The sequence below is a fragment of the Danio aesculapii genome, chromosome 1 (assembly GCF_903798145.1).
Source record: "Danio aesculapii chromosome 1, fDanAes4.1, whole genome shotgun sequence".
Taxonomy (NCBI): domain Eukaryota; kingdom Metazoa; phylum Chordata; class Actinopteri; order Cypriniformes; family Danionidae; genus Danio; species Danio aesculapii.
Genome location: NC_079435.1, coordinates 8811206 through 8831810, shown reverse-complemented (window position 1 = coordinate 8831810; position 20605 = coordinate 8811206). Strand labels below are relative to the sequence as shown.

The 20605-nt window shown below is 37.1% G+C and overlaps 1 protein-coding gene across 5 annotated transcripts in view; it reads left to right on the top strand.

Annotated features, from left to right (window-relative positions):
* Window positions 1–271: 271 nt before the first annotated feature.
* Window positions 272–20605, top strand: part of LOC130224827 (nuclear factor 1 X-type-like) — a 223034-nt gene continuing 202700 nt past the window's right edge. For 3 of the 5 annotated variants that reach the window (XM_056456508.1, XM_056456504.1, XM_056456503.1), the window contains exons 1-2: window positions 273–1162; window positions 17697–17780. In XM_056456508.1, coding sequence (XP_056312483.1) covers window positions 1160–1162; window positions 17697–17780 — 87 coding nt within the window. In that variant the 5' untranslated portion in view covers window positions 273–1159. Of the gene's footprint in view, window positions 1163–17696; window positions 17781–20605 lie in introns of all 5 variants that reach the window. The other 2 variants (XM_056456507.1, XM_056456509.1) reach the window with 2 other exon arrangements.

The following is a 20605-nucleotide window of genomic DNA, read 5'->3' as shown; positions in this document are numbered from 1 at the left end:
GCGCCAAAAGACAATTTGGACCGCGCGAACAGAACTTCAGCAAATTGCGCCCAGAAATTATAAACAGAAACTCTTCCTAAAATGACCCCCCCCCCCCCCCCCCCCCCCCCCCCCCGAATCTCACTGAACAATCAATGCGCCGGTCACCATACAGCAGGCGAGCTCAAACTCTTGGTTATTTCTGTGCGTTCGCACTTTTGCTCCTTCTCTATTTGAGTAGTGTTTTTCCACCCCGTGTGTGTGTGTGTGTGTGTACAGTCTGTCTTGGTGTTCAGTAATCCGCGCCGTCCATGATTTTCCCACAGCCCTTACTAATGCCCCAAAGCTGCAGCTGCCACACCGGCCGGCCTCGGAGCGCCACACGCTGCCAGTTGCTACATTGATCAATAATTTACCAGTTCGACGCCTCCCCGACCCGCTTACCCCGGGTCGACCGAGGCGATAAGCGATATTTACTCACGCGGAGGGGACGTTTACTCATCCCGTGCCTTTTAAACACAGCGTCAGTATAAGCTTTTAGCCAACAAGCAAGATCCCTTCGGTGCGTCTGCGGATTAGACTGTCGCAATGTGCACTGCCCGTGTTAGTGACTGACTGACTGCGACGGCATTTGAGGACGCCTCTCGCTTTCATCTGTCCGGTAACAGCGGGGGTCCCGTTATGGTGCGGACAGTCGGAGGATCGAAAGAGGGAGATGCAGTCAACATGAACAGGAACTGACTTGAGGACATAAAGACGAAGAAAATAACTCACTGTCGCGCAGAACGTCTTCAGGCGAGCAGTACACCGGAGAATTTCTACTGAGCTCGCGAATTTCCCCGGTCGGCGCTGACAGCGGGGCTCCGTCGCTCAGTCGATGACAGCGGGAGAAACACTGTTTTGTGGACGGAACAGTTCGGGTTATACGAGCAGTGGCCGCGGACGTCGATAATCCATCGTTGCGGAGAAAGCTTTACTCGTTTCTTTTTAGTTTTATGTTTTTTATTCAGACGGAGCAAACTCTGGGAAACAGCCCGACTTGTTGAGTTCTTTTTTCGCTTCCGGTATCACCGAAGAAACCGACTGGTGCGCCCGCTCCCTCTCCTCTTTTTTTTGGACGCTGAAGGTTTTAAAGAAAAATGGGTCTTTGAGGAGAGCTGGCAAATTCCCCTGAACTACAATGGTACGTGCTATGAGAATCAATATCTTTCCCACTGTTTTCAGAAATCTTCGCCAACACATTTCAGATGTCTAAGGAGAGCTGTTTAGAAATAAAAAGCACAACTCATCGCTGAGGGATGAAAGTATAGCCTAATTTTCCAATCTTAGCAGCGAATATCAATAAAGCAGATCATATCTGTTATAAAATGTCTGTAGCTATATATATAGAGAGGGCTGTAAAGCATTAATAACACTAAATTTTGTATAGCAACTGTAAAAACCAGTTGCTTCAAAAAGTAAATCCATTGCCTTAAGAGGGAAGTTGATTTTGCTTAAAAATGTAAAGTATTTCTGTTGCAACTTAGAACTATTAAGTTCATGCAACTACATTTTTATAAATATACACATAGTTCATTTACCTAATCATTTTAAGGCAGTGCTTACTCTATTTTTTAAAAGTAAATTGAAGTTAACCATTGCTTTTTAGAGTGTTGTTGTTATTATTATTATCATTATTAAAATTATTATTTATTTATTTTATTACAACTACTACTACACTGTAGAGAAAAATCCTGGTTGCCTTTAATTTTTAAGCTCAATCAAATTAACCCTCCATTGAACTTATATTATGTCAAACTGACTTAAAGCAGCTTGTGTACCTTACAAAATTAAGTTAGAACATGAATAACTTAGTTTAATAAGTTACAATGACCTAAAAACATGCTGTCAGGACTAATTGATCATATAATTGTTTTACAGTGTAAAAATATCTATAAATAAAAAAACGAGTAATATGCTAAGATGAGCATAGGTTATCTTTTAGTCTTTTAATGCTTGTGTTAATGCAGCAGGTCCTTTTTTAAAGCTATTTGTTGTACCGCTAGATTTAGAGGATATTAAAGCTGTACTTGAATATTAATCCTTATCGACAAGGCATCATCTCTCCAAATCAGCATCTAAACTGAAGCAATCAGCAAATCAGACGTATAAATGGCAACATTTAGGCACACATCATGTAGCATTACCAGATCTGCCTTATTTTGACTTAAATACTTTTAAAATAAGTTTATTTATTTTTTGGCAATAAAAGATTGCAAGCCGAATAGACTATTTATATCTATTTAACTTTTAAAATTCAGGTCATTTCTGCCTTATTGACTTTTAAAGCTTTTTACAATGAGTTTATTTATTATTGGCGTTGAAAGTTAGCAAGATGAATAGATTTATTTTATGTTCAGGGTTTTCTCACTGGATTTTTTTTATTAAGGGGTTTAGCGTGTAGATCAGTCTTATAATATACAACTATTATTTCATCTTTAAAAAAATAAAGGTTGTGAATTTAATATGCCAGAATGAAACTGTTGATGTTAAACATCAATATACTGTAATGAAAACTCCATCACATATTTTCATGCAGAAAAGAGTGATATTTTAAACCACAGCGTAATAAAATCCTGGTTGCCCTTAAATCTTTAAGATGAATCAAATTAACCTTATGAGTTAATTGAACTTATATTACGTTAAAACATTATATTACTGTCTTATATTACTGTCTTAAAGCAGCTTGTGTAGCTTACAAAATTAAGTTAGAACATGAATAACTTAGTTTAAGTTACAATGACTTCAAAACATGCTGTCTGGACTAATTGATCATATATTTTTTTGCAGTGCACAAATGAAGAGCTCAGATGCAAAACCTCTAAATGCCGTCCGAAATTTTCTCCTAAAATGAGCATTTCTTTCAACCTCCTGTGTTTATGTTCAGTTATTTCACTTAAAAGCCAAATGATAAGAACTTATCTGCCACTATAAAAAGTAAAATCACTGAGCCTACACACAGGAGTCTGAGAAAAAAAAGCTAATTTTAAAAGAAAATGACAAAATATCAGAGGTTTTTGCATCTCTTCAGCTCTAAATAGTAGTCACCTTGGAAGATATGGATAATGACCTAAAAACATATGCTGTCAGCACTAATTGATCATATCATTTTTACTGTGCATGATGGTTTTCTTGAGAACCCCAAACAACACATAATATATGCAAGAGAAATTCTTTAGATCGTTTTCTTTAAATCTGTCTAATTATCATACAGAGTGTGTGAAAGAAATGTTGAGTTTCGAGCATTGAGCAACTTAATTTCCAGTTATTTGTTAGTTGAGCACTTATCCGCTCTAGTAATTGTGTCTGAACAAATATTTGCACAGCAAGCACATCAGGCAGTGTGTTTAGAAAGGGAATTTTGTGCTTTAAGTCAGACCTTAAATGTGAGATTGACAGGCCTTTGCAGGCTGTAAGGGGCTGGATCTGAATATGAAACGCCACATTTGCCTGCAGCAAGCATTTTTTCATCATGACAAATCTTTTCAAAGCCATGAACATCCTCTTCAGCCAAGCACACCTGTGCGATCGACGCAATAAAAGAAAATGCAAAGCCGTTCCTCCCCGTCAACGAGGTCAGGCACTCAAGACAGATTAAAGTGTCTGGACGGCGGGAAACTTGCTCAAATTAAGCAAAAAAAGAGCTCCCAGACTTAGTTATGGAGGCTGTGAATTCCAGAAACGTCTTTTCTAGATTGACTGGTTGTCAGCATGCCAGGGTTGCCATGGATGCAGTGCCCTGCAGTGATTGGTGGACTGCTGCATGAACTTGTTTCTGGGTGTAAACTTCTCATGGGAGGACGTTTTGTGTTTGTGGCATCTGTGTTGGCACATGAGATGCCATAATGCAAAGCCACCTACATGCACGTTTATTCAACCCATTCAACAGTAGTGTAAAGTAACAAATGACAAGTACTCCGATTACTGTAATTGAGTAGTTTTTCTCAGCAATTGTAATTTACTAAGTAGTTTAAAAAATGTGTACTTTGCCTTGAGTACATGCTGTACCGGTACTTTTATTCCACTATTTTCCTTCAATCTGCAGTCACTACTTTTTGTTCTTGATTATGGTGGTTGGCTAAAGTAGAAAAATCCGTCCTGTGATTGCTGTCCAATTAAATCGCACATAGAGAGTAAATCGCATGATACTGAACAATCTCAAGACATTTATAAATGCAGCAAACCTAACGAAAGCATTAAAAATGTCCAAGAAGATGTCCAAAATCTTTACACGCAATGACCCGGAGACAGTTTATATTCTGCATGTCACTGATGAAAAAATGAAGGATGTCGACTGTATGAAGACTGAAATCATCAAACAGCCTTAAACAATCACTAAATGGAACGAATGAAGAATGGAAGAAAGGGTCGAATGAAGGAAGGACCAAATGAATGAAGGAAAGTTTCAGGGAAGGACTGAAACAAGGACGGAAGGAACGAATGAATGAATGAATGAACAAAGGACCTAATAAAGGAAGGCACAAAATATAAACGAACTAACGAATGAAGGATCAATCAAATGAAGGAAGGATTCAATGAAGGACTGAATAAACTAAGCAAGGAATGAATGAACGAATGAATGAATGAACAAAGAACCTGATGAAGAAATAAGTAAAATACGAACAAATGAATGAAGGAAGGATTCAAGAAAGGACTGAACAAATTAAGGAAGGAAGGAAGGAACGAATGAATGAGCGAATGAATGAAGGGAGGAACGAAGGAAGGACCAAATGAACGTAGGAAGGATTCAAGGAAGGACTGAACAAACTAAGGAAGGAAGGAACAAACGAATTAATGAACAAAAAACCTAATGAAGAAAGGAACAAAATATGAAAAAATAAACAAGTGAATGAGCAAACGAATGAAGGGAGGAACAAAGGACCAAATGAATGAAGGAAGGATTCAAGGAAGGACTGAACAAACTAAAGAAGGAAGAAATGAACAAATGAACGAACGAATGAATAAACAAAGGACCTAATGAAGGAAGGAACAAAATATGAACAAGTGAATGAATGAGTTGAAGGAATGAAATGAGAAACGAAGGAAGGACCAAATGAATGAAGGAAGGATTCAAGGAAGGACTGAACAGACTAAGGAAGGAAGGAACGAACAAATGAATGAATGAATGAATGAAGAAAGAACTTAATAAAGGAAGGAACAATATATGAACAAACGACTGAATGAGCGAATGAAGGAAGGACCAAATGAATAAAGGATTCAAGGAAGGAACAAACAAATTAATGAACAAAGAACCTAATGAAGGAAGGAACAAAATATGAACGAACGAACGAATGAAGAGAGGAACGAAGGAAGGACCAAGTGAATGCAGGATTCAAGGAAGGACTGAACAAATGAACCAATGAATGAATGAACAAAGGACCTAATAAAGGAAGGAACTAAATATGAACGAACAAACAAATGAGCGAACAAATAAAGGTAGGAATGAAGGAAGGAACAAATGAATGAAGGAAGGACCAAACAAACGAATGAATGAAGGAAGGACCGAACAAACACGATGGAAGGAAGGAACGAATGAATATAGGAAGATCACTAAATGCACTACAGAATGTTACGTTTACACATCCCTGCACAAACTGCATGTAAACGCATCAGCTTTTCACAGTGTGATACTAATTTTTACTCATACTTTGAGTAATATTTACAACAGATACTTTAACTCTACTTGCACTACATTTTGGGCAAGTAGCGGTTCTTTGACTTGAGTATGATTTTCAGTACTCTTTACACCACTGCCATTCAACATGCTCAAACTCCTAGATACACCTGGAGCACTCCTGAACACCAATCAGGGAAAGTCTAGATCAGAGGTGCCGGGTGCAAACTGGGTTTGGCAGGGGCCAGAAAAACTCATGTCAAAACCCCAAACAGAGCTTTAATAATTAGCAGGCTGTCTTTCATTCCAGATTCTCTCCGTCGGTCTGTCTCTCCGCTTCTCCTTCTGCTATTGCCTCTGAGATGCTGGTGTGAAAAATCACATTTTTCCAACAGTTCTCCCCGAGGTGCTACTGGCAGACACACAGAGAAAGGACGCTTCATCCTTTTTATATAGCACTCCTTCTCTCTTTTTTTCCCTCCATCTCTCCATCTCTCTCTCTTTGATGCGGTTGCCATAGAGGACAGGTTTATAAGCAGGCTGATTTGGCTCAGAGTCGGTGGCTAGTAAATCATAATAATGATAAAAAACAATGGTGCTAATAGTAATTGCTGTGTCGTTTGGAGACAAACACACACACACACACACACACACACACACACACAAAAAACAAAGAATAACGAGTGAAAATCAGTGAGACCTGTGCTGATTGTTCTCAAGCCAGCTGGTTTTTCAGTGTGTGGAGGACAGCCAGGTGTGTATGTGTGTGTTTATGAGTGGGAATATTCTGTGTAAAGTTAGCCGGTACATATGTTACACTGTGTTTGAGTGAATGGATAACGGCATTGATGTGGATATGAGATATATTATGTGTGTCTTTTGGAGCTGTGTGAAAGAGCTGAGTGTTTTTCTGTAAGCAAACGCTAGATGAGGTATTACTATTGCTCATATTTTAGGGGTGATTCAAATCCCTTAAGCTTTCAACTTTGGTATGTATTTTCCGGCGTGTTGGGGGATAATAGATGTGCTGTTAGGTTTGAAGAGGCCACTTAATCTAAAGAGTTGCATAGAAAAAAGTGCCTGAGACATATTTACTGTACACTGAAAAAATGATATCTGCAAAATTCTAGCTAACAATTTATCTGTGTTAAATTTAAACAAACAAGTTTAGTAATGTTCAACTTAATTTTTTTGTTTAAATTGAGCCACAAATAAATAGTTTACAACCACTTAAAAGAATCCAAGGAATCATCTTTGAATCATTTTCAATTAGAGTAGTTTAAAAAAAATGGAGTATATGCACATGGACTTTTGATTTCAGCCAGCCAGCTTCATCGCTTCCGGTGAACTGTCTTTCCATTATAATATTGCCATGTTTAAGGTCTAATTTCTTTAAAATTCAGTGATCTTCACCGCCTGATAGATATACGATATAAAGTAGGTCTCAGATCAGACAAGAAGCACTGCATTAAATTCCATTCCCCCCCGCCATGTCTTTAAAGTATGAGTTTATTTTACTCCAGTATTTATAATGGAGTTTCTGCACTCGCCTGCTGATCCTTTTGCTGTCTTTCATCTTATTTTACGCTTGAACAACAAAATAAGTGCTCAAGTCTATTTAACTGAATGTATTTTAATGACATTACAACATCGATGCTGTAAAAGGAAGCTTATGAAATTTGAAAATAGTCTTATTAACCTTTCATCGGAGGTTTATCATTGGCTGAAAAACACTAGCTGTGCATAGAGCCCATTAAACCTTGAAGTGAAAAGTTTGTTGAAGTTGTAATATTCAATTCTTTATTCTGTTGATATCATTACAGCAGCTTAATATTGTCATTTAAACTTCATTTAATAAAAAAACAAGCTCTAATAACTAAATTATCTTGATTACTTAGAAAATTGGCCTGTGGATTATGTTCAATTATGATCAAATTTGTTGGATTAGCTTGTTGATTTTTCGATGAATCAACTTAATTACAATTTATAAATGTATTATATTTTGTTCTGTAACTGATTGTAGTTTATTTTTTATTTGGGTTGACTGGAACAGCTTGGTAGGCGGCATGGTGGCTCAGCGGTTGGCACTGTTGCCTCACAGCAAGAAGGTCGCTGGTTCGAGTCAGTTCAGTTCAGTTTTGATTCAGTTGGCATTTGGCAGTTTGCATGTTCTCCCTGTGTGTGCGTGGGTTTCCTCTGGGTGCTCCGGTTTCCCCCACAGTCCAAAGACATGCGCTATAGGGGAATTGAATAAACTAAATTTGCTGTAGTGTATGAGTGTGTGTGTGTGTGTGTGTTTCCCAGTACTGGGTTGCGGTTGGAAGGGCATCTGCTGCGTAAAACATATTCTGGAGTAGTTGTCAGTTCATTCCGCTGTGGTAACCTCTGAAATAGATACTAAGCCAAAGAAAAATGAATGAATGAATGAATATAACAGCTTGCATCAATCAAGACTGAGCCAAAGGAAAGCGAGTGAGCGACAATAAAATTGCCTTAACTCAGAAAATTAGCCATTTGATCTAGTAAGTGGGAACAACTCTATCATTTTGAGTACTCGACATCAAATTTGTTTGTTCTATAAATGCGTATAAGTTCCTGTAAGGTATTGTGTATTTTTTTTGGTTTATTTGTTTTCTCATTGGAGCTTCTTGTAACAGTTCATCTAAATATTAACATTTGGTTGTTATTTTTATTCACTCTCATGTTGTTTTAAACTTGTTAGACATATTTTATATACAAAGAGGCAGTGTTGGGGAAAGTTACTTTAGAAAGTAATGCATTACAATATTGAGTGACTCCCCAAAAAAGTAACTGTTTCATTACTTCGTTACTTTTTATAGTATGTACGGCGTTATGTTTAATCCGAGTTACTTTTGAGTTCCTTTTTCATTCATGCCTGAGGCTTTATCTCTTTCAGAACATGCAGGGTGTTTATCTTTTTTTAGATAGAGGAGCTCTGCATTTACCCACACACTGTGTAACCTACACTTTCATTTACCTTTCAAAAAAACTCATTTTGAATAATGTTACCCTTCTAAAAACTTCCTGACGATATACATGTCGTATATACAGATTAATGAATGTTAAAAGCAATGTATTTGCTCAAATATTATTACTTATTACTATTAATTACTATTATTACTAATTTTATAAAGTAATCCGTTACTTTACTCGTTACTTAAAAAAATTATATTATTACATAACTCGCATTACTTGTAATGCGTGATCCCCAACACTACTAGTTACTTTTATGTAATGTAATGCGTTACGCTACTTTTGCGTCAGCAAATTTTGATTTAGTTTTAGCCTTAGTCTTTTGACTAAAATTCCATTATAGTTTGTCATATTTTCGTCTTCCGAATCATTTTAGTTTAGTTTTAGTCAACTAAATTTCATAAGATTGTAGTCGGCTGAATCGACTCTACTCTTATGTTGATGTAATCGCATCCAGTGTCTACTGTGGATCAGTTCATTTTCAAATGTGTGTGTGTGTGTGCGTCATGCATCACACACCAAGATTAATTTTGATTGGATATTTTTCCAAAAACGGTCCCCCAATCACATTCTCGTCTCATTTTTATTAGTCTACAAAAATGTCAGTATATTTTTATTATTACTGTAGCCATCATCACTTAATTTTTATTTAGCTTTCATCAGTAGAAACTTGTTCATCACAAAATAAATGTTGTCATTGAAATTAACACTGCCACGGTGAGCTAATCTTCTCATTGAGAGTGGGATTCAACGTGATTACACTCATTTTAATTCAGCAAACTATTTTTTAAAGCATATTGATTAATCTAAAAAGTAACTCGACTTACATTTTTAAAAATAAGTCAAATATTATTACTTAATTTTATGAAGTAATGCGTTACTTCACTCGTTACTTAGAAAGTAATATTATTACATAACTCATGTTACTTGTAATGCGTTACCCCAACACTGCGAAGAGGACATTACAGTGTAGGACAGTGGGGTTCAATTTTTGTTTGAGCCCAAATTGAGCCCAGACAATCACCAGTGTTGAGGAAAATTACTTTAGAAAGTAATGCATTACAATATTGAGTTACTCCCCAAAAAAGTAACTAGTTGCGTTACGTAGTTACTTTTTATGAAATGTAATGCATTTTGTTACTGCCTGAGGCTTTATCTCTTTCAGAACTTGGGTGTTTTTCCTTTTTTAGATAGAGAAGCTCTGCATTTAACGACACACTGTATAACTTACACCTTCATTTACCTTTCAAAAAAACTCATTAAAAAAATTTGAATAATGTAACCCTTCTGAGAACTTCCTGACGCTATACATGCCGTATATACAGATTAATGGACGTTGAAAGCAATGTGTTTGCTCAAATATTATTAAGTAATGCGTTACTTTACTCGTTACTTAAAAATATATTATTACGTAAATCGCATTACTTGTAATGCCTTACCCCCAACACTGCAAAGAAGACATTACAGTGTAAGACAATGGGGTCCAATTTTTGTTTGGAAAAACATGAGATGACCAAATTGATATTTTTGGGTTTTTAAATGATGGTCGAGCCTTTAAATAACCACTCAGAACACCTTAAAAAGTGTATAGCATCACATCAACCAACATTAGCACAGACAATCACCTGAAAGTGTACAGTTTACAGGTAAAACCTATTTACAGGCTATTTTTTAAACAACATCAACTTGACCAATGGCATGAGATCAGGGGTGGGGCTAACAGATCCAAACAATAGCCAGTGTGGGTTTAAAAGTAGTTGAAACACTCATTAATTCTGCAGTTCTGTTTGGCACTGAAATTACACTCTTCACTCCAAACCACAAAAGTGTGTGTGTGTGTGTGTGTGTGTGTGTGTGTGTGTGTGTGTGTGTGTGAGAGAGAAACTTCTGATTTCAGGAATTTAACCACTTACGCATGCCACTAAACCACAAACGTATTGCCATATGCCTCAACCCATATACACATCTCTCTCTCTCTCTCGCTCTCTCCCCCGTTAGGACCTATGGAGGAAGCCCCTCATTTGATTCCCTTATTCCCACCAATTAAACATTTTAAACAAAGAGTGCTATTTATCGGTGAGAGCGCGGAAACTTGTCGTAATTAACACATTTACATACATCTCCATTGACTCCAATTAGGTCAGAGGCTCCCAGAGCCGCTTTGAAATGTCCCTCTTTTCTCTGTGCGCTTCGCCTCTAAAATGTTAATTAAGAAGAGGCTTGAGATTCTGGCTGAGGGCTGGCCATATGGACCCTGCATATGCTCCATATGCATACAGCCCATATATAATTAATAGCTCGCTGCAGAAAAAATAGGAGCTTTTTTGGAGGCCGGGGTTCCTCCTCTCGAAAATAAGGATAATAGCGAAAGTCTGAGTTCCTCCAGGCGCCAACCTAGACTTCTGCTCTCCATCTGTGGACAAGACAAATGAACGGATGATCTCAGCGCCGCGAAACATGCTCAACTAGAGTTTGTTCAGCTGCTTTGTGAGGCCTGCTCTCGCTGACGGCTTTAATTTGCGGGTTTATCTTAAGAGCTGAGAATCGAGTCAGTTCAATTAAGAGAAATCGAGTGAGCCGCTGGGAAGGGTTTTTTAATGTTCTGCTTGGAGATTTCATTGATTTCCTGGAATTTGAGAGTCATCAATACTCTGAAACTAAACAAACGTGAACACTTGAGTCAATCGATACCTCAAATCCACATAGGGAGAACGCTTATATCAAACCTTACAGTTATCAGCAAACTATTTTGTGTTTAATAGACGTCTAATAGACATCTAAACGTAGCTTGGCTAAAACAAGGCTAAACTTGGGCTGTCAGTGAAAATCTGATAGAGATCTATAAATAACTAGACTAGTCGTCAAATAGACAGATTAGACAGACTTTATATGTGCAGTCATTCATTTCTGTTTTAGTAGTCTAGATTTGGCCGATTCTTAGACGTCTTTTAGATTTTCACTGACAGCCTAAATTTAGCCTAGTTTTAGCCAAGACGACGATGTTTAGACATCTATTAGACATCTATTAGAAACAAAAAATGCTTGTTGGGTGTACAGTCAAAGGTTGGACCTTTCAGTCAGTTTTTGCTGGAGATATTGACAATTTTATTTATGTAGCACAATTTTTGGCATCTTTCGATGAGCAATGTGCTTTCAAACAAATGAACAGAAAGAGAATTAGACGATAATAAACAAGTTAGGAAACAGTCACACACTGCTTTTGAAAACAAAAAGGACTCAAAGTTATGGATGGAGAGAGATTGTCTCATTTACAGTGGAACATTGTAAAATTTCAGTTGTTACAGTCATTTTGCAGTCGCTTTTTTCCAAAGTGACTTAAAATTGAGGAGGCATTCAGCGATGCAACAAGAGGCAATACACACAAGAAGCGCTAATTATACAAACTAACTCATTTGTGCTCAGAGAATTGAGTGCAGCATTTATGTCACTTGTTATGGTTACTTTACTGGATCATGCAAGTCATTGCCTTCATTCGTTTTCGTTCGGCTTAGTCTCTTATTTACCACAGCGGAATGAACCGCCAACTATTCCGCCATATGTTTTACACAGTGGAGGCCCTTCCAGCCGCAAGCCATCATTACCAATATATTAAAAGTATTCCTTCCCTAAATTAAGTCACATTTACTTAGACCATTTGAGCTTTTGTTGACTAAATATCAATATCCTCAATATTGAGCAATTTTTTGGCTCAGTCCATTTATTCATCAGGGGTCACCACAGCGGAATGAACTTCTCCATATTTATACCCTTTCTCACACTCTTAGATCAGCCAACTCTTTCTCCCTGGTCTCGATTAAGCACAATGGGAGCCAGATCTTTTAGCTCTACGGCTCCTCGGCTATGGAACTCGCTTCCCCTGGACCTAAGGAGCAGTGATAGTCTTTTAAATCACGTCTTAAGACCCATCTTTTTAAGCATGCTTTTCTATGACTATCCTTTACCATGGTATTTTATACTTACAATGTGTTTGTACTTCAACTCCTTTCACGCATTTAAAATTTAGTGTTTTATTTTTATTAACTGTTTTATTTAATTTTTTGGTGTGTTTGTTGATGCTTGTTATGAGGCGACCTTGGATGTCCAGAAAGGCGCCATTTATGAATAAAACTAATTATTATTATTATTATTACTTACTGCACTGTAAAAAATTCTGGGTTCCACACAATTCCTTCATGTTGTCCCAACACAAATTGAACAAATGTAAACGGATTGAACATAAAACAATTAAGCTGTCCCAAAAACATCTCAATAATTGTGTTTCAGCTCATTTAAAATAAGTAGTCTGGGGGCGCACAATAACAGACAATAACACTTAGGTTTTTTTTACATTTGTTTTATTTTTACAGTGTGACACAAAGCATGCTGGCATCTTGAAAGGTTAGATTAACACATTCAGTTTAAGTTCTGCGTAATACAGTTTTCAAAACTTTCCAAGTTCATTCTATTAAATACAATAAACATTCATTAAAATTTGAGTCAAAGGAATTCCTATCATTTAGTTAACTGCTCGATTCTAAGGCATTCCAAGGGCCACAATACAGAGAGCACCGTCTCCCCTACAGTATATTTAATACACAATAGATTCTTTTTGTGTTTGGGAGTTCAAGATTTAGTCATTGTGTATTTTTGTCATGTGATTCCCCATGTGTTGTGTTCCATGTGCCTTCTGTTTACGTCATGTGATCCCTTTGTTCAGTTTTCCCGCCATTCGTTAGTTTCAGTAGTTCCACCTGTGTCACACCCCTGTTTGTAATCTGTTTAATCATGTCTTGTGTATTTGTACCCTTGAGTTCAGTTTTTTCCTTTGTCTGGTATTGTATCGTCACATCTCCATGTCCTACCTGTGTTTGATGTTCCAGTTCCTGTTGTAAGTGCTTTTTTGTAAATAAATATGTTTTTTGATAACTCCTGTGATCTGTGCAGTTGTGAGTGAGCTTACTCGTGGCATATTAGAGGTAGTTGTGGACAGAGCGAGGCTTCATGAAACAGTCGAAGCAAATGTGTCGAAGCTTCGAAACGTTTTAAAACCAGTCTCTACAGTGACACACCTAGTGACCATTTTTATGTATAGCTCAGAAACAGCTTCAGCAAAGAAACAGTTGAGCAAATTGAAGTATTAAACTCCACGTTGTAGAGTTGAGGTGTCAAGCGATTTAGTGAAACGGTGAGTTCCAGACTAGCATGCAGAGATAATGGCTTTGAATCCAGGGTGATGCAACTATAGATGTTTGTTTTAAAGGCTCTGTTCTTATAGCATGCTTTTGTTTTAACATTGGTCTGACATGAACATTTTGTTAATAAATATGTCTTGTTTTGGTCAAACATTGACATTATTAAAATACATCGTCATAATTTCAGAGTATTTTTACAAGTCTGGATTCGAACGCGGGCCATTTGCAGCACAGTTACTCTGTGTACATGCACGGCCCACTAGACTACATGAAATGGTACTTTTTCCGACGGTGGCAGTCAAACGCAGAGTCGGCAGGTCTCGAAACGCTTCTGAAAGGCTTTGAAACACTTAAGTCACATGACCTGGGTGTTTCGAATCGCATGCCTCGGCGCTGTTTCAAAACACTTGCACTTCGGGATCTCGACACTATCTCAGTTTCACTTCAACCATTCCTAATTGGAGGACGGTCTCACATTATTTTGAGGGTCCGTTTGTTGAATTCAAGTTACATTTCATCTACGTGCCTACTAATTCTCATTAGATTATCAGTAGACTGTTAGGTTGGGGTTAGTGTAAGTTGACATGTACTTGCAAAGTTTCTTATAGTCAGTTAAATGTCTGTTGAAGGAGCAGTATCAACAGATATTAAGCAGACAGTCTACTAATACTCAAATGCACCATCAAAATAAAGTGTTACCTGGAGGACAAAAGTGGATCTGACTTAATTGAGTTGTACCATTTAGAGATTTAAAAACAAAAAGTAAGGCAGCCAGTGTAAAGAGCATAAGATTGGAGTAATGTACTCCCTCTTTTCGTCCCAGAAGACATGCCGCTGCATTTTGCTTTCCAAAAATGTTTAAAGAAGGACTCACCTGCTTGTTTGCTGCCTCATAAAACAACTTTCACACTTTCCAACAAACAGCGAGAGCCGTGAACTTGCCTCGCTTTTTTTTTAAATTGTTCTCTTTAATTATGGAAATGCATGTTTACGTTCTAATAAAGCCAATCAGCAATTGTTCCCTGCTTGAATGAGATTGTAGCGCGCTACAGCTAAGACCCTATAAAAGTGAGGGAAAATTGGGGAAAGCTAACGTTTCATTGGGTGGATATGAATAGGCTTTGTTATTCACCACTGCCCGAACCCAGTGCCAATGCCTGGGACTTATTATGAGCGAACTGTGTGTGTGTGTGTGTGTGTTGGAATGGATCTTGATATGTATTTATGCACACAAACGTGTATTTGTGGTCAAAGTTTATTGTTCATATCTGAACATTATTAGTGCGTAGATGGTGGATAGTTGTCGAATGAGGTCTTGGTTGGCTCACTTGATACCTGGTGCGGTTTGAAAATTTTTGAGTTTCAGTCTCTCACTTGGTTCTTTCTCCTTTCTTTCTGTCTTTTCAAATATCTTTCATGGATTTTTAGGTGCGCACCATTTTATAGGTTAGAAGCTGTTTATTTTACACCTTTGCAATACGTTTAATTCAATCTGAAGTCATGTATTCCATAGAAAAGATCTTTACAGACATTATTTATCATTATTAATGCAGACTATTCTGTTGAAGCTACTCAAGATCAAACTACGTTTTTAAAAATCTTAAAATAATAACCATCGTCATACACTCAAAATACATTGCATGGCTGGAAATGGATCATATGCAATATTATTAATTATATATAGTCACCATCAGCAAACTTGAAAGGCTTTTGGACAAATAATTTATTATTATTATTATTATTATTATTATTATTATTATTGTTGTTGTTATTATTATTATTACTGTTATTATTACTGTTATTACTTACTGCACTGTAAAAGATGCTGGGTACCACACAATTCCTTCCTGTTGTCCCAACACAAATTGAACAAATTTAAGTGGATTAAACATAAAACAATTAAGTTGTCCCAAAAATATTTCAATAATTGTGTGATTTCAGCTCATTTTAAATTAGTAGTTTGAACAAGCAACATTTTTAAAAATCCTCCAAAAATAACCATCGTTATACCTTCAAAAATGCACTGCATGTCAGGAAATGGATCATTTGCAATATTATTAATCGTATGTAGTCAACATCAGCAAGCTAGAAAGGCTTTCGGAAGTTAAAATCCAACAGTAATTGATCATGTGGATTTTATTCATGCTATATAATAGTAGACTATTTGTGTAAACACTGCTGTTTTGTTTTTAACCACTTTAAAAGAACACTAGTTAAAACATTACAATTACTTTCTAATTTAATGCTGACAATTGTATATTTATAATTCATAGTAATGGCAGAAGTGATGATTTCTCAGCACATAGAGTTGATGTTAGAATTATTAGCCCCCTGAATTATTAGCCCACCTGTTTTGTTTTTCCCCAATTTCCGTTTAAAAAAGAGAAGATTTTTTTTCATCACATTTCTAAACATAATAGTTTTAATAACTCATTTCTAATAACTGATTTATTTTATCTTTGCCATGATGACAGTACATAATAGTTTACTAGATCTTTTTCAGGACACTTCTATACAGCTTAAAGTGACATTTAAAGGCTTAACTAGGTTAATTAGGTTAACTAGGCAGGTTAGGGTAATTAGGCAAGTTATTGTATAACGATGGTTTGTTCTGTAGACTATCAGAAAAAAATATATAGCTTAAAGGGGCTAATAATATTGACCTTAAAATGGCTTTTAAAAAATTACAAACTGCTTTTATTCTAGCCGAAATAAAACGAATAAGACTTTCTCCAGAAGAATAAATATTATCAGACATACTGTGATTTCCTTGCTCTGTTAAACATCATTTGAGAAATATTTAAAAAAGAAAAAGCAATTAAAAGGGGGGCTAATTATTCTGACTTCAACTGTACAGTGTAAAAATAATATTTTTTCGAAGTTTCACTTTTAAATGAATCCACTTTTAAACATACTTCCAGTTTCGTAATAAAACTTTTAATATCGCACACTGTATATTTTCAGTAAATGCAGCAAAGCATGAAGCTGACTGTCGCAACTGATCTAGAGTCAGTTTCCCATTCTCTCTAGCACTTATGTTTTGGGGAAATGATCCTAATCCAGATTTTTGGAGTTGATTTCCTGTGGATGTTTCTACATAACATACTTTGTGTGTGGTATGACATATTAGGACACGTGTATAATGACATGGGTATGACATAGGTATTACAAGGAGAGTGTATGAGGACATTGCTGACATACCCATTTATCAGAAGTCTTATAAATCATTCAGAATGAGTGTTTGTTTTTTTAGAAAGGAAAACTGCATGGTTTCCTGTAAGCCATACACTCTAAAAAATTATGTTTATTCAAACTACATCATTAAAATGAGCTTAAACCACAAAATACTTGAGATTTTAAGGGACAACTTAATTGTTTTATGTTCAATCTATTTAAATTTTTAAAAACTATTATGTGAACTCAGTTCCTTCATGCTGTCCCAATATATATCCATTGCATGGAACCCAACATTTTTTACAGTGTAGGGTTAGGGTAGGGGAATAGAAAATACAGTTTAAACAGTATGAAAACAATAGATACGTATGGAATATCGCACAAAAACAAAGCCCTTTAAGTATGTACACACATATACACACACACTGTATACTTATGCCCAGCTAACTGCTAAATGTTCTGCTCCACCTATGTTAATTGAGCTGTCTGTTACACTGTCTATTTGACATACAAACATGAGAGACTGGTTTATTCCAGAAATGAACACAAATAGAACACCGAGAAGCAAAACGAGTTATGATTTGATTGATGTATGTTCCTGTAAAGTTTCAGGTTTTGTGTTACAGAGGTTTGTGTGTGTGTGAGAGAGAGCGCCGTGCGGCTTTATGACTAAACTTGCTCTATGTTTTTGTGTTTGATTGCAGGCCACAGAATCGTATCTGGTGCATGAAGGTCCCCATCGAGCCGCGGGCATCTCGGAGTGTTTTCTAGTGCCTGAATCCTACAGGGTACAAGCCGTTTTCATACTTATTTTTAATAAGTTGTTTTCATGTTCACTCAAAAAATGACTTTTGCTACTTGTTCAAACTAAACTGTAAAAAAAGTTGACTCAACTTAAAATTGTAAGGCAATTTGTAAGGGGGGGGGGGTTGTTTTATGGTCAGTTTACTTAAATTTTAAAAACAATTAATACTTTTGACATTCTGAAAATGTAGCCCTATATACATTTCTGGAGATCGTGAGTTATTAACATATGGCTGAATTTCGTCTTTAAAACGAATGTTACGTGGCGGTATGACGTCGTTCCTTACCGCACTTGCCAGCTGACCACTTACCTTACGTTAAATCACGTTCATGAGAGGATTTGAGACGCGGAGCAGAGTTGACCGTGATGACAGGGTTTGAGTCTGGCAAAGAACGGTTCAAGAAAGCAGGTAGGACAAAAACAAAAGCCAAAAACTGTAAATAACGGTGAGAATGTGGTAAAATCTGAAAACATAGTAAAAATCAGGCGGCCACAAGGGCTTTTCTTTTTCTGGATTGCTTTTGATAACACTATTGGTTGGGTTTAGTGAAGTGGGTGGGCGCTGGTCAATCTGTGCTTTTGAAAACACTATTGGTTGGGTTTAGTGAAGTGGGTGGGCGCTGGTCAATCTGTGCTTTTGAAAACACTATTGGTTGGGTGTAGGGAAGTGGGTGGGTGGGGGAATCATTTGGTCATTTTGTTAATTGACAGCAGCCTCTGTTGGATTTATGTGAGAACAGCAGGTGCGAATGGAGAAATTTGAGATCTGAAAAAGCACACACAGCGCCCTCTAGTGGATTTGCAAAAACTGCAAAAAAAAGTACCCCCCAGGATGTATTTGGCGCTCTTCAGAAATGTATATAGGGATAGGTAATCAGAATGAGCCTGGGCTGAATAGATTTCTGTTGGGACAACATGAAGCACTTGTGGGAAGCCCAGCATTTTTTACAGTGTATAAAACGACTAACAAACTGAATTGAATTTTGATTTCTTTTTCACGGTTGATGTAATTAATATGCTTCCAGGCCAGACTCGGTTTGACTTCAGATTGAGATAAAGTGAGTTGGAATCAGTTAAGCAAACTATCAAAACAGCACAGATTTAATCGACAGCATAATGCATTTGATTCCTTTTTTTAACCCAGGCTCATTTTAATTACGTCCCCCATATACATTTCTGGAGAGTGCCAAATATGTCCCAGGAGCTACGTTTTTTGCAGTTCTGGTTTTTGAGAATCCAAATTTTCTTTGAGAAGTTTTGAGAAGCTGCTGTGTACGCTTTTTGAGATCTCAAATTTCTCTTGCGAGTGCCATTCGTGCCTGCTGTTCTCATGTAAATCCACTAGAGGCCGCTGTCGACTGACTGACCTATGGACTGACCCACCCTCCTCCTTTCCTAAACCCAACCGATAGTGTTTTCAAAAGCACCGATTCACCAGCGCCCACCCACTTCCCTAAACCCAACCGACAGTTTAAAAAGCAATCCAGAAAAAGAAAAGCCCACGTGATTTTTAATTTTTTTGCCACGTTTTAGATTTTACCACACTCTCACCCTGTTATTTACATGTTTCTTTTATTATTTGGCTTTTGTTTTTGTCTTACCCGCTTTCTGGAAACGTTCTGTGCCAGACACGAACCCCATCGTCGTAGTCAACTCCTGTCTGCATCTCAAGTACGCTGACTTATGGCAAGCTGTCCACATGGAGGTAAGCGGTCAGCTGGTAAGCGTGAAAAGGATCTGTGTCATACCACCCTGTATCGTTCATTTTAAAGATGAAATGCAGCCATACGTACTTCTGGCTACATAATTCGCGGTCTCCAGAAATGTAAAGGGCTACGTTTTCAGAATGGGCCTATGTTGCCTTTTTCAGTTTCGTACCCTAAAAAAAACGCAGGGTAAAAAATGCAGGTGCCCACACAATTCATTCATGTCAAATCAATTAAGTTAACAAATTTAAGTGAATTGAACATAAAACAATTAAGTTGTACCAAACAAATCTCAAGAATTGCGTTGTTTCGGCTCATTTTAAATAAGTACAAGCATCAAAAATATATTTTTGGAGAGAATATGTGCACGCATGCATCATAAATCTGCCTGTTTATAATCTCGTATGCTGCGTTTATATGTTCAAATAGTAAGACGGTGGTTAGCGTTGAGAGGAATGCCGAGTTTATGTGGAGGAGCAGCTGCAGGAATTATCTACATAAAATATCATTATTTAAGAGCAAGCCACAAGGGAAGGGTAAAAAGCAAAGTGTGTGTGTTTGTGTTGGGATAAAACCACACACACCGACTATATCGCTTGCATATGGTTCTCTCATGTGAGTTTTAATGGAAACTGCAACCGCAAGCCGACCGTGGGTCTGCTTAACAAAGAACTGGGTGTGTGTGCGTGTGCGTGCATGTATGTATTTGTATGTGTGTGAAAGTATGTGTGCGCTGAAAGCAGGACTGCTTTTTATGCTATGTTGTAGAGTAATGGCTGGGAGATCTTTGTGTGTGTGAAGCACGAAGACTGTGGTTTTGGATTTGTGCCCTTCTGTGCCGTAATGCCAACCTCTGTGCCCTTTCTCTGACCTTGCTCTTTACCAGGAATGTCAGTGTTTTGTTGATTTTCTTGTTATGTCGGCTGCTTTGCATATTCATTATTCCAATTAACGTGCAACTCATAAAGGTTCTTTATTGGCATCGTCAGTGTCATGAAGAACTTTCCAATTCCTCAATTCAATTCCCATTCCTCAAAACTAATGGCTCATCTTTTTACATTTCTATTTTATTTTATTGTGATTCTTTCCTTTCTTTTGGCAT